At 32.9% G+C, this 15,559-nt stretch overlaps 1 protein-coding gene across 1 annotated transcript; it reads left to right on the top strand.

The window, feature by feature from the left end:
- The first annotated feature begins 1,327 nt into the window (after positions 1 to 1,327).
- LOC138337106 (uncharacterized) lies at positions 1,328 to 15,537 on the top strand. Its single transcript, XM_069289314.1, has 8 exons — positions 1,328 to 1,364; positions 1,911 to 1,984; positions 2,945 to 3,010; positions 10,823 to 11,076; positions 12,110 to 12,197; positions 13,126 to 13,332; positions 14,514 to 14,578; positions 14,930 to 15,537. The coding sequence occupies exons 1-6, from the start codon at positions 1,328 to 1,330 to the stop codon at positions 13,312 to 13,314; spliced, it is 708 nt and encodes a 235-aa protein (XP_069145415.1). The 3' UTR covers positions 13,315 to 13,332; positions 14,514 to 14,578; positions 14,930 to 15,537.
- Positions 15,538 to 15,559: the final 22 nt, after the last annotated feature.

The raw sequence follows: 15,559 nt of genomic DNA, 5'->3' as shown, positions 1-15,559 counted from the left end.
TATAAATTCTTTTTTGGAAAACGTCTTTTGAGGTTTAAAACATGAGCTCCACGACACAGAGTAGAATTTTTACTTCTGGGAACAGGTCGCTCGACGCACTTCCATGTCCAAATTCCGCCTGTCAAAATTTCCTCTTCGTTATTTTTCCTCATGTCACCCAAACTCAGTTCTTTTTCTAAAATCTATTGTACATACATATACCCAGCAAATGTACATAAGAACCTAACTCGAAACTATCCTATAATGTGACGTAACAAATTAAAAAAATTCTCAACTCTAAGATCATCAATAGTCAAATACTTTTAGGAAGAATTCAAACATAAATAAAATGCTTGACACTTGGAGAACAATCCCAATGTTATGTGAGACTCATATACCTTGTAGGGATCACCCCCGACGAAATCTACAAGTAATATTTGACGAACTCAACGATTTTGGCTCCTTTTTCCTTTCTTCTTCTCTTGCGTTCTTTCTCCAAAACCCTAACTTCTATCCAGAAGTGTAATAGTGACCAAGTTCAGTTTAGACCCTTAATAATATTACAAAAAATGAACTAAAATAAAAAGGTAAGAAAAAGACCGAAATACCGTTTAAAATTTTGGATTGGACTTTCATCATTCCAACAACCCAACTTCCATAGGGCATAACTCACTCATAAGAAGTTGGAGTCCCATAACCTCAACGGCTTGGGAATATAATTTCAAGGGCTTTCCAGCCATATATGAAACTATACTAACTCATCCTGAGCTATAAGTTACGACAGTTTAAAGTTGTCCAAAAACACATTTTTTCCAACTTAAGTAAATTTTGAGATTTTAATTCTTTCCAAAAATGAAAATTTCCATTTATAAGATATTTCCTAGTTATTTAAAATTGATAGATGTTGCATTAGAGTAGACAAAAGAAGTATACAAATCATAAGATAGAGACGTGGAGTTTGAGACTGGTCAAAACGTTCATATGAAAGTATCACCCAAGAGGGGGGTGATGAGATTCGATGAGAAGGGTAAATTAAGTCTGTGATATATTGGTCCCTTTAAGGTTCTTGAATGTGTAGTACTGGTGGCGTACAGATTGGCACTACCCCCTAATTTATCCGGTGTTCATCTGGTATTCCATGTTTCTATGTTGAAGAGATATTGTGATGACAACTATTATATCATTAAGTGAGAATCAATGGTGCTAGATAGACCTATAATATGAGAAGGAACCAATTGTTATCCTTAATCATAATGTACATAAGTTAAGGACTAAGGAGATTAATGTCATAAAAGTTCAATGGAAGCATCGTCCAGTCGAGGCAACTACTTGGGAAACTGAGAAAGACATGCGAGACAAGTATCTTCAATTGTTTATCGATTCAGGTAATACTTCATTCTTTTCATAGCCTAATTTTCCTAAGTTTTGTTACTTGGGGACAAGTTATAGGCAAATTAGTATCTATTGTAAAACCCGGGTTCCTTCGTTACAGATTTGCAAATGATGGAAAAATCCGGACCGGAAAACTTTTTCCTAGTATTAGGATTATCCTAGCCTTGGTAAAATTTGAAAGAAATTAGAGTGACAAAGGTGTAGGGTAGTCTGGTAACAAACTATTGGAGTAATCATGAAGTTGATTAAATGAGATGTTGGATAACTCGTTAAGGAACCGGTACGACTTTACCAAATTGAATTTGAATGAGAAGATATCCGGGAGTTGGTTATACCGTGAAGGGTATTTTCTAAAAGTAGTTGGTAAAGAGTGTTTTGTAAAAATAGGGAATTGAATTTCTTTAAAAAATGGTTTTGTATCACTTTTGCAAAGTGTAGTTGGCTTCTATTGAGCGGTGGTGGACGCTATGGTAGACAATAATGTACTTAAAATCGCAGGTTCATTGTTGGAGCTCACTGTTAACTTTGTGCTGCTGTAGCACCACCGCATAGCGGGATTGGTCCCATTATAGTGTCGCCTCTACACCAGGATGAGTTCCACTGTAGTGGGAAGGCATGAATTAAGCCGTTAATTAAACCCCTAAATGACCTTATTTGACACTTTTTGACTTTTAGAGCAAAAGAACGACCACTGGGCGATTTCAACCTGTTTTTCACCATTCTAGAGGCTAAAGGTATGATTTTTACTCCATGAATTTGTTATTTCATCCATAGAACATAATAGAATTTTTTTTATGGGGAAGTGTTTCTTGATATATTCTATGGTGGAACAACCCTATTTTTTTATTTGTTGAGATCATAGGTTTTATCTAGGGTTCATAGAATTCTTAGCAATTCGGGTAATTAGCGATTGTATATTGACTCCATGTTATTCTGATTTATTGTAGATCAAGAACAGGCGGAATGAATCCGTAAAGCGAAGGATCAATTTTCTTAGAGTTTCAAATTTGTTTTAAGGTACTTGATGTTTGTGATTCTATGTTTATGTGGTGTATACTTGTTCTTGCTTCATTATGATACTTTCTTATGTATGAAGTTTGCAATGTTGATTACACATGTCGGAAATGAGATATACAAACTATCATTACCGTGAACTCATGACTTAAATGTATGATCTTGATTATGTGTTTCTAATTTTGATTGTGATTATGGTATGATATTGTGGATTGGGTTTCCACGTTCTAGCACAAATATTGTGTCGGGTTTCCAGGCTCCGACACAACTATTAGATCGGGTTTCCACGTTCCATTACAACTATGAGATCAAATTGCCACGTACCGATAAGCTAAATTTTTGGGTTTGGGTTCCCTTAGAGGACCAATGATGTGATGATAAAATATGAAATGTGTTGTTGATTCTTCTATTAATAATGTTGTATATGTTGATATATATGCATGTGATTATAATGTTGTTTACTTGGCTATGTTACACTAATGGAATAGTCGCGTGATCCTATCTGTACACAGTGGTTGTCTACTTATTGTACACTTTCTCTTATTTTTGTTGAGTACAGGTCTTCTTCAAACAGCTATTAACAGACCTCACTCAGGAGATTAGTGATTGTTGTTTGAATTCAAGGGTGAACCACTTCGTTCGGGCTTCTATGAGATTATCTTTAATCTATGTTTATCATTTCCGGACATAGATATTTGTTTTAGTTAGTGTAATAGTTTATTAGTATTATCTTGTTTAGACTTGTATCAATTGATTAGATGTTTTCGAACATTGACTTTCACATTTTAGATTTTCTTCTGCTTTGTTAGTTATTAGATCAAATTTTTGAAGTTTATGAGACTCTGATTCCTATGTTAAACATGTTAGCTTTTAAATTAGTTGTTTGGTTTGGGTTATAGTACTGCTTTTCCCACCTGAGTGTTAGTGTGGGTGTTAATCACGACGGTCTGGTCTGTGTCATCAACTTGTTGTGTATGGATTTCTAGATCATTATATATATATGTGTGTGTGTGTCTATATATATATATATATATATATATATATATATATATATATATATCCTCACCGATGAAAAAATATTTAGAGTTGTTAGTACCTTTGTAATAGACTTAGTCATATAGTCAACTCTTGAAACCAAAATCTGACCCTTAATTTTCAAAATACCCTTTGAATCTAACATATTTTCCTTATATTCCCCCTTAAACACCTTATGTTGAATTATATTCAACTTCCTATCTTTGAACTTTCTAGTCTAGATATGACTCACTAGAAGAGAGTGTACCTCAATATGGACAAAAATTATATAAGGCTTCAATATATTAAGCATCATAAATCTATAAGCCTCCTTGAAGATCTATTCCACTCGCAATATAATCTATCTATACTGAATGACTCTCATCTCAACACATTTGCTATTACACATACTTGTTCCAAGTGATATAAAATAGTGATTTCATAATCCTTAAGCTACTTTAACTATCTCATGTGCCTCAAATTTAGATCTGGCTTACTAGAATATATTAAATACTGCAATAATTCATGAACATCTCATATTACTCTCCAAGTAAATAATGCTTCCAAGTTATTAAGGTACAAAAAGAGATCATTGTTAACTCTAAGTAATGAGTAGGGTAGTTATTCTCCTACACCTTAAATTGGCTCAAAGTATACTTTATTGCCTTACCTTTGTGCATCAAAACATTCCGAACATCAAACCGCAAAGCATTTTAATAGTCTGTATACTTCTTATCTTTAATTGGCAAGATCAAAATTGAGTATGAAGTCAATAGATACTTAAGTCTTTAAAGTTGGCCTCATACTTTTTATATCATTAGAAAATTAAAATCTTCTGAGTTAGTTTTGTCAATAGAGACACACTAAAAGAAAAGTCATTCAAGTTTCTTTTCTAGTAACTGGTCAAACTCATAAAACTCTAAATTATTATAGGTGAAGTATACCGAGCCCAAACTATAACTGTATCAATACTCTACAAATCTACTATATTGGCATCCTTAGTCACGACATGCCCATAAACTCCACAAAATTGAAATAGAACTCACACTTAGAAAACTTTATACAAGTAACTCATTTTTCAAATGTTGAAGCTCAATTCTTTAATATTGCTCACATTTCTCTTTACTATAAGAGGATATCATAATATCATCAACTGAATATCCTATTCATCAACTTCATAAATATTGTTCAGAGTTAGTCAGCACTAAAGACATAACGAAGAGCTCATCGTGGAAATAATGTGTATCAAAAGTTATCTTATACATATCCTTTGCACTTACCCTCAGTCTATAGAAACCAACCCACAGATCCATCTTAGAGAATATCAAATGCCTTAAAGTAGATCAAATAGGTTATCAGTGTACGAAGTCTGATACTTTTTCTTATTCATTACTTGGTTCAATTGTATGTAGTCGATGCACATCCTTGAGTGACATTTTTTTTTCACAAATAGGACTGGAGTATCCAAAGAAAAAATACTAGGCCTAATAAAGTCTTTACTCAATAAATCATGAAAGTGCTCTTTCGGCTCATTCAAATATGCCAGAGCCATTTGATATGTAAATATAAAAATGGTTTTAGTGTCTGGCTCTAAGTCAATACTGAAATAAAAAAAACGATCAGCTGGAACACCTTCAGAAACTCTTTCATCACTATTTATGATTGTAAAGGAGTATCACTACTCATATCATGAACATAAGTCAAATAGGTTTGACATTTCTGCTCAATCATATACTGAGTTTTTGAAAATGATATTTCATTCCTTGGATATATACTAATAGTGACCAATCACTTCAGTTTAACAATACCGAACATATCAAATTAATTTTCTCTCTGTAACATTCTAGAATTACATAATACCTAAAAAGTAAATATGCACTCAATGTGATGTGAACACCACGCATATCAAGAATAGTGAAGTCTATCCACATATTTTATTCTACAAACTCAACAATTTAAGAATGATGTTATCGATCAACCACTAAGAATCATCTAAGGTTGTCTAAATATGAATAAACATAGAAGGAGTGTCACAAAAAATATCTCAAACCAAAATAAGGTACATAGCTAAAAGTAGATCCATAGTCGAAATACAACTACAAAAATCGAGAGTATACTGCATAATATATGGGACAACCTTGATTAACTTATTCAAACTGTATTGATCTATGATTTGTATAGTCATTCGTAACTACTATGCAAAGTCTCTATGAATGTTCCCGTACAACTTAATACAAGTAAACCTACACAATCTCTTAACTAAAGAATCTGCTTTCCCTCTTAGATTCAATTTAAACTATTAATCCTTAGTTCAATATCTGAAAGCATCCTCACAATATGAATTTATCAATATCTACCTATAATTCCACATTAACTGTCCTTACTAAATACTAACTGGTATCTAATCCTTTGATGTATTAGACTGACCCCACCTCGTGGCTTCTATCAAACGAATATCAACATGAACATCATGTCATCCAACTCAAACTATTGAAATTATATTTATTATACCCCACTCTACAGGATAATAAGAAAATGCGCTACACAAATCTTATAATAAGTCTTATCCACTAAAGCATCATTACACTACGACAAATGTGATATTTAGCTACAAAATTATTAGGTTCAACAAAAAAAATCGTCACAAATTATTCACCTTTTGTGACAAAAAATTCGTTACGTGCTTAAATGCATGAGAAACATACTTTTCGTGAAGAAACTATGATTTGTAGCTAAATTTTGTCCACTAAAACTTCTCAAAATAAAATAATTTGTGTTGTTTATTATGTCATTAGAGATTAATTTTAAGTTATTAGTGACACATAATATTGTCGCTAATAATGCCTTCAATTTATAACAAATTATTATATGTATTAAAATTTAGTTACGTTTTCGCAAAAAATGAGTAGTTACAAAATTGAAAAATTATATTTTGTAATAAAGATTCTAAGCTTTAATCACAAAATTTTATACTTATTTCTGAATTTTGTATTAGTCACTAATAATATATGTAACAAACGATAACTTAGTTTTTGTTGCTAGTAATATAAGCAAATAATGACAATCATTTTCTTGTCTCTAATTAACTTGCTATTTAGTGACAATATACTTTGGTCACAAAATACGCAATGTCTATCTATTTTCAAATTTGTAGTCGGGCGATTTAAATATTTTCTACCAAGAAAATCTTAGCTAAAAACAAAATTTTATTTGTCTATGCCTGTTTATGATTACAAGTGATGTTGTCCCAGTTTCAACCAACTCAACCTATTTGATATTTTTTTAATTGAGTACTAGTTTTGGGTCAAAATCTTATAAATGAACTACTAACGGACTGGGTTTGAGGTACCAAAGATGTTGTTCGGCCTATTCCATTACTCGCCTAAATCTAGGAGTCAGGTTACTAAAACAAGAAGAGATTTAGTCATGAGCTTCAAATGAGACTTGTTCATGGACTCGTCATGGTGTGTCACTAACTTTTTTCAAAAGTTAACTTCTCCGACTTGAATTAAATTTTAAATTTAAAAATTGAGCTCTAATCATGTAATTTAGTATTATCAATTAAACATTGAAATAAAAATTAATTTTTTTTTTTAAAAAAAAGTATCTTCATGTTATTCTTTTCAGATTGACTTTTACAATAACATAATGTATTCATATGTATAAAATTTAAACTACGCATATAATATTTGTAGCTATTACTTAGTAATAGTAAGGAAAATCAAATTGACAAAATATATTTTTCATTTTTGTTTACAATTAATAATAATCACGACAATAATTTTCAAAATAAATACATCTTTATTCCTATAAAAATTTGAAGGTGATCATATGTTTTTGCCACACGATAAAATTGTTGCAGAAATCACGTGACAATAAACTATTTGAAAAAAATATAATAGCTTAATAAATATTTTTCTAGAAATTATAAATAGTTTGATAATAGTTTAGTGATACAGCCACAAGTTTTCTTCTATAATAAAATTTCACGAATATTTTTCGCAAGAAATTCAACTTAGCGTAGAACATAATTATAACACCTCATATCCTAAAATAGACTGAACCAACAAATTTCCAGAACTTGCAGGTGCAACTCAGGATTGCCACCCACATACCATAGGCTGGCTCACAGACCATCCTAATGGTTCGTGGATTTCCACCTGTAGCCCTCCCCCAGAACTTATCCTCTGAAGTTGATCAACAACAAACTGACATGAAAAACTGAGGACCAGTATACAAACTATCGATAAGTCTATAGGTCAAGACCCTCACGACCCCTCACAACCCATCCTTTAAAGTTGATCGACGGACTTAGAGGACAGATCGTGGATCAATTTAAGGAACAGTCCATCAGTCAATTAGTTGAGACCCTTAGGACCCCCCCCCCACCCAGAACCCATCCTCTGAAATTAATCGACTGACTGACAAGACGGATCGTGGATCGGTCCATGGACCGTAGATCAGTCCTGTTGATGGCTTTAGCAGATTTTAAGTCAGTGATCATTTGTTCCTTTCCTCATGTGTTTGACCCCTAAACTATATCGTTTAACCCCTAAATTACGTAATTTTGATTAGTTTTAGCCTAGTAAACTAATTACAAACTATCATAATAAATTATTCATCCAAAATCATCAAGCATAGAGAAAAATAAAGGAGAAAGTCGAGCAGCCATAGTTCAAGAACGCATCGAGATCTTATCAGTTCCAGCCTCAAAGTCGAAAGATTTCTCCGTAAATTTCTTTACTATGTATGTGTTATTTCACGAGTGGGTTCCTTTCACCCATTTAATCCATAGATTTCAGTCAGAATCTGGATTCCTTTAATATTATCTAGAACTTGAGTTTCTTGAATGTTATGAATTGTTGGGGTTTTATCTATTAGAATTATCCAAATTAGATAGTCATATATGTTGCTTAGTTTCTTGTAGGATATTCAGAACCTTAGCTATGTATTTATTTTAGTTCATGAATTATACATTCTAGGTCATTTATTTCACACACAAACACACACGTGCGTGTGTGCGCGCGTGTGCGCTTCAATCACGAATGTCACATTATTCCTTATAATTGTTGCATTATCAGGTTTTGCATGTCATTAGTTGAGTTATCCAATATTTTAGTATTTCAATCATAGATTACTAATTACACAATCAATTGGAAGTAGCTTAATACTGAGTGAACTAGAGTCACTCACCCTCAAGTACCAAAACTAAGGACCCTGTAGGTTAAGCCTCATCTGCTGGGCATTGCATTTTAGTGATCACGCCACTCATGTCTCTATGCCTATGGCATGTTATATTGATTCCTCTTGAAGGGGCCTATACATCAAACACCAAATTTAACTCATTTTGTATTATGTCGGTTATTAGTATCTCCTACAGTCCAATGAGATTTTTTTTGCTACATCTTCCAATGATGTAGGTTTCAAGTTATGATCTTCCCTTTCATGAATAGATCGATTTCCAATCTTAAGCTCAGCAGCATTAGTGGTGAGTTATCATTCAGCGAGGACAACAAACATGTTTCTTTTGCTTTTATTCTTATTTTTAGTTTTGTCTGGATTTAGTTGGAGTATTTGCAGCACTTCTAGTAAGTTAGAGTCTATTTTGAGACATATTTAGTTTCAACTTGAGCATTTGAGTTTGACTTTTTAGTTGTTGTTAAACTCTCAGTTTTCATATATTCTGATAGTTTATGGGTATTCCCCATCATTTCATTTGATTTATTTTCCTCACTGTATTTCTTTACTTTAGTTTATTTAGTACGCTAATGATATTTTAGCAGGATTAGCTTGGGGTCACTCGTGAATCTATGTCCCGTGTTCGCATCGTAGGTGTAGCTTCAGAGCGTGACAATAATAGTTTGGCAACGATAAATTAATTCAAAAAAAATGAGTTTGGTGATTATATCTAGTGTAATAATAATTTTATAGTGTAACTAGGGTTTGAACCATTCAATTCGATTCAATTTTATTTGCCTACTTATACATTATCTAATTTTAATAAATAGGTTATTATACATAATTATTTGAATTATGTAATTTTATCGAACATGATCTATTGAATTTATATTTTTTTAATCAATTTGGTGTAGTAAGAAGTGTTTACTACTATTATTTAACTTAATTTACGAGGATTATCCATTCAAATATAATCTAAATAAAGAAAAAATGTTAAAGAATTACGTTTGATTAAGTAATTATATCGAATAGAGAAAAATAATTATGAAGTCTCACCCCGGCATCAATGCATGATGAAATGTTTTGGCCAATCATGTTATTTGACTCGAACATGATCTATTGGAATGATTGTTTTTATCCACTTGGTGTAATTACAGATGTTCATCATTTGAGTCAACTCAATTTAATAGCATTTCGCTATGTCTCATTCAAATATTAACCTAATTATATGTTTTAAGAATTATTATTATACTCGAAACATAATTAATTCAAATAATATTTTTTCGGATCTTCTATTATTAATCATTATAATTAGTTGAGCTAAGGATTAATAATAAATATAGAAATGTATCGATACCATTCTTTATACATGATACATATTGACTTTAAAACATTTAGAGTGTATTTGGTATGAAGGAAAACATTTTCTGAAAAATATTTTCCAATTTTCTAATGTTTGGTTGGGGCAAAAATTTTGGAAAATATTTTTCCAAATTAACTCATTTTCCTCAAAATTAAGGAAAATGGCTTCCCTTCAAAAATTAAGGAAAACATTTTCCAAATCTTCTCCAATTTCAAATTAATTTTTTTTTGGAAAAACATCAATTTTCTAAAAAATAGAAATATTTTCAATTTTAAAATTTTATTTTTTCACCTGATCTCTCACCACCCTCACCCCCGCCCCCCGCCCCCACCCCCACCCCCACCCCCTCCCTACAAAATTATTTTTGCTTTTTAATAATTTTTTCAACTTCAAATTTTTATTTTTAAACTCCTATCTCCCCCCCGGCCAGCCCCCCTACCAGCCCCCCACCCCCACCCCCAACCCCCCAAAAAATTAATTTTGCTTTTTATAAATACTATCAATTTCAAATTTTTATTTTTTCACTCCTACCCCCTCCTCCTGCCTCCCCTCACTACCCCTACCCCCACCACCCCACCCCAAAAAAAATTATTTTTAAAAAATATTTTTACTTTCATAAATTATTTTCTACTCTAGTAAAAATAAAAGATGTTCCTCAAAAATAAATTTTATTCATAAATCAAACACTAAAAATCATTTTCGAAAAATATTTTCTACTCACCAACCAAACATGAGAAAATAAGTCCAATATCTACTTGTTTTCCGGGAAAACATTTTCTAGGAAAACATTTTCCTTCATACCAAACACACCCTTAATGATTAATCAGTTATAGAGAAATAAATACCTTTCATTAATATATATATATATTACTACTATTATAGAAAAGGCTTGTTTCAACATGTGTGGTTAATGTCTTTTATTTCAAATCTGAGGGTTTATTTGTCTTTTCACATAGCTTAGTGTTTGTGTGGAGGTGTCTTGAATGGACACATCATTGTTTAGGTGTCCCTTCATCTTCACTTGTTCCATTGTTGTTGTCTGTGCATCAATTCCTCTTGTTAGTGAACAATTGTTCCTCTTCTTTAACTAGGAAGTTTCTTCCATCGTCTACTCAAAAATCTCAATATTCGTTCAGGTAATGAACAATTAAAATTTATTTTTGGCTCAGTTTGATAATCTTGAGAAAAAAATAGATTTAAGTCTGTTGTGGTGTTTTGATTTTTCCACTTTTTTATATTAACAAATATCAGTTTTTGATTTTTCCCATCTCTTTCTGGCTGGTGTGTTGTTATTTTCACATTGTTTTGTTCATTAATTCGATCTGGGTCTCTTCATACTTGTAATTTTTTTTAATTTGAGTTTGTAGTTGATGTTCTATTTTTGCTTTTGCTTAGGAGAAGTTTTGTTGTTTCTTTTTGTCATTCGCCAATGTTGCGTTTCAATGTTTTTTTGTCACATGCAGTAATTAATTATGCCTTCTTTCTGTTCATATGGATTTTTGGTGCAATTAAAGGGGAAAAAATTCAGAACAAATTCGATTCCTAGCGAATCAACTTTTTGGTTAGCTTGGCATTATCAATTAAAGAGTGGTTGGAGTAGGGATGGGCATAAAATCGGAAAGACTGGACCGGGAAGTGATATTAGGTAGTGAGTATCAAAGCCATATCATTATACTCTTTTAGTATATTGAGTAACAAGGTAGATAGCTGATTCTTGGATTGGTAAATGTTATTGGATAGGGAGTAAACTAATGAGTACCTAAGTTTTTACTACTTGAGTGAAGTGTATTCATGTTGCAACTTAATTAGCTGACAATGTCCGTGGCTTGAGTTCCTTTATTAGATTGCTGGTTCCTATTCTTCGTCTTGGACCTGAATGTTTTTTCTAAAACATTTCTATTATAGGTTCCGCCTGATGTCAAAGAAGTCTTGGACACCTTCAAAGTAGAAGCTGAATTAGGAAGCGATTCACTTGGAGCTTATGTTATTTCCATGGCTTCAAATGTATGATCAATATCAATATTCACATAGTGTACTCATAGGTCTACCTTTGGAAGTGGTGGAATGGTTTAGCTAAATCTGCCCAAAGGATATCTGATATCAAGTTTTAGGCTACTTGTTTCCGTTTTCTATTATATACTTACATTTTGATGCATGTTCATTTGGCAGGCCAGTGACTCCTAGCCGTAGAGCTTTTACAGAAGGATGCAGGCCTTGCTGTTGCTGGGGAACTAGGCAGGCCTTGTCCTGGTGGAACGTAAGACTGATATCTCTTTGGTTGCCGATGCAATAATAAAACTTTCTTCATGAACTTGTGCAAAAACTTATGTGCATTTGGATGTCTGGCTGTGCACTAAATTTTCAGAATTAATATGATCTATATTCATGCAGTAGGGCTAATGTTAAGCCAATGAATTGTCTTTTCAGTTTTCATCTTATGCTGGTACTTGTAAAATTTCCATCTCACGGAAGGTGGTAATTTTTCAGTTCTTATTATTTATCTGCATTCAGACAAGTTCACATGCCTACAGGGCAATCTCTTTTCCCCTTTAGATGATTGGATATAATCTTTATGTTCTTCCTTTCTTTCTTACATTGTAGGATTAATCTTTAATGCTATATATTTATGTATACAGATGTGGTTGAGGGATCCCAGATAATGTAATCGACGACACTATCTTAGTGCTTGCTATGTTTCAAATCTATACTTATCATTGGTGGCCCTTATGGGATTTTCCCGGTGATGTGAATTAACTATCTGGTTCTAAGTTTGACAGGGTGTTTGGTAATCTGTTATTTGATGGAAAACTTGATTGATTTTTGGTTGTAAAAATCTTTTATATATGTGAGATTTTAAATCTTATTACAGGATTGAGGTGGTGGTTGTTTTGTTTTTAAATCAATGTAGAAATTTTCTTCTTGAAGAAACTAGAAAGTAGCTTGTTGACGGATGTCTATAGCTCTCTAGTGTTTTGAAATATGCTACTGGCAGGCTTTTATTATTTATAATGAGTCCTCATCTCAAAGAATCTGGCTCAGTGATTAGAAGATTACTATCAATTGATTAGTATAGGGACCACGTTATAACGAACCACAATGGGCATCAGGAGGTATTTATGACATGATGCATTAGGCTATCTAAAAAAGTTTCACTTTTGGGCTTAGCTCATGGTTGGTGTGCACAGGTTATGGTTGGTTATTTTGATTCTGGAAAAGATGCTGGCCGTTTCACTGCTGCATGGGAGCTTTACAAAGCTCAAGAAGATGTTGTAGTTGCATGTAATGAATATGGAATAAAAATAACTCTATTCCATGGACGCGGTGGAAGCATTGGCCGTGGTGGTGGTCCTACATACCTTGCAATTCAATCCTAGCCACCTAGATCTGTTATGGTTAGTTTCCAGTTAAAATGTCTTGAAGTTCCTAATACATGCTATGTACCTGAAGAATTGTTTTAATTATATCATGGGTGTGTTGATTAAGATCAGGTTGTTCATAACCATATTATTCCAGTCACTGCGAGTTATTTTTTTGGTGTTTGTTATCGATAACTTCATGTTGAAGTATTTAGTTATTAACTTTTGTTTAGTTTGAAGAAAAAAATGGACATGTTTACGTTTTTTATTAGCCAAGTGTCTGGTATTGTGGATGAATTGTGAAAAAGTTCATTTGATGATGATGGGGTCCACCTGTTTGATAAAATCAAAGTTATTTGTTGTTGGCATTTTATAATTGTATAGAATCTGGTTGTAAGGCTGTGTAAACGTCATACTCCACTGGTGAGAATAGGTTATATTAGAATTGGGTTGTAACGCTGCGTATAGACTAGACTCTACTTGTGAGCTTACGCCGTTTATGTTTGATAGAAAAAAGACATTCTTGAGATGGTATCAGGCGCAAAGCTAGCAGTTGCAGAATTTGGTAGATTTGTACTATAGGCAGTTGATAAAAATGAAGCATTCTGAAAGGATATGCTAATTTGTTTAACTGGTGTACTTATGCTATTCATATTTCAACATTCTAATTAGGTCGGTTGGTTGTTGATTAGAGTATAGCAGATATTAGTTACGCAGAGATTTGTTATTCGAGGTTTAGATATTCCATCTTCTATACAGCATAAAGTAGTGAATAGATTTCCTTTTAACTTATACGCGTATTAGTTATAATTGAATCTAACTTGCTAACCAAAAGTTGTATTTAGTGTGTTGAATTTTATATATTAGCAAAAAATTACTGCCCCAAATATGGTACAAATATTGCGGTGATTTAATACATGATTGAATCACATTCTAACCAGCAACCAAACATACATATTTTAGTGTTGGTTTTGGTTCTGTTCATTCTTTTAATGAGTGCAGTTGTGCCGGAGAATTTTCACCTCATTTTTTCGTATGTTCTACAAATGAAGAATTGCAATCTTATAGTTACTGTAAACGTCTCAGTTATTTAAGTTGGTCTTCACTATTCTTTCTCCTCCCCCCCCCCCCCCCCCCCCTCACCCTCTTTATTTTCTTGTAGTTAAATTATTCTATATCAGTATCCTAAGAGACTTGTTACCTTTGCTTGATGTTAGATATCGATTACTACAAGTACTTCCGCTGGCTTAGAGCAGATCCTGCCATGGATGTTTTATATAAGGTAAAGATATTATATATTTCCATAATTATCAGGGAGCGAAAGTCAAACGTGTATATGTTCATCACCCTATTTTAGAATTCATTGAATTGCCACAAATTTTCTTCCTACCTTTGTTGCTTCCTCTTTGTCTAAGTCTTTTTAATTTCCTATCTGACCACTCACAATATGCTCTCTAATTTATCATGCATAACAAAATTTGACTAGATAATAAAAAATATGGCACAACCTGTGGACATAAGTTTGCTGATTCTTAAACTAAGTTTTTGCTCTTCTTTGCTATCAGAAAAGCCTTAACATCACCTCCCTGCAATGCACTAAGAAGTTTTTTTAATTTATTGCTGAAATTATCAGGGTTCTCTTAGATCTACGGAACAAGGAGAAGTGGTGCAGGCGACATTCAGATTACCCCAAATTGCTGTTCGGCAGCTAGAGATATACACTACAGCTGTTCTACTTGCTACTTTACGTCCCCCACAGCCTCCAAGGGAACAAAAATGTCGTAATCTGATGATGACATATCAAATTTGAGCTGCAGGAGTTATAGAAGCACAGTATATGAAAACCCTGAGTTCCTTACTTACTTCCACGAAGCAACACCTCAGGCTAAGCTAGGATATCTCAACATTGGTAGCCGTCCAACAAGGAGAAAGAGTTCAGGTGGAATCGGTCAACTCTGTGCAATCCCATGGATATTTGCATGGACAAGACAAGTACATCGAAAGAAAAGGGCAAGGTGACACAGGCCTATGGAGATTGTTGAAAAAATTAATGTATGAAAGTTAAATCAAATAACAACACCGTAGGCTAATTGGTGAGTATTTATTACATATAAATTAGAACAAAATATTTACTCATTATATATGGTGACAAGTAAAACATTAGAGATTCGTGTAATGTACAAAGGGGATGCTTTTGCTTTCTGACATATATGTAAAATATGATCCGCTTCTTTATTGCAATGATACCACTTATAATTCAACT

Source organism: Solanum lycopersicum, chromosome 9, assembly GCF_036512215.1.
Source record: "Solanum lycopersicum chromosome 9, SLM_r2.1".
NCBI lineage: Eukaryota > Viridiplantae > Streptophyta > Magnoliopsida > Solanales > Solanaceae > Solanum > Solanum lycopersicum.
The sequence above is the reverse complement of the archived record's forward strand: the minus strand, read 5'-3'. Positions and strand labels throughout refer to the sequence as shown.

Coding starts and splice junctions, on each gene's coding strand:
- LOC138337106 (XM_069289314.1), top strand. CDS start 1,328: ATGCGAGACAAGTATCTTCAATTGTTTATCGATTCAG. Junction 1,985..2,944: donor AGTTCCACTGTAGTGGGAAG/GCATGAATTAAG, acceptor TGTTGAGTACAG/GTCTTCTTCAAACAGCTATT. Junction 3,011..10,822: donor ATTGTTGTTTGAATTCAAGG/GTGAACCACTTC, acceptor CTACTATTATAG/AAAAGGCTTGTTTCAACATG.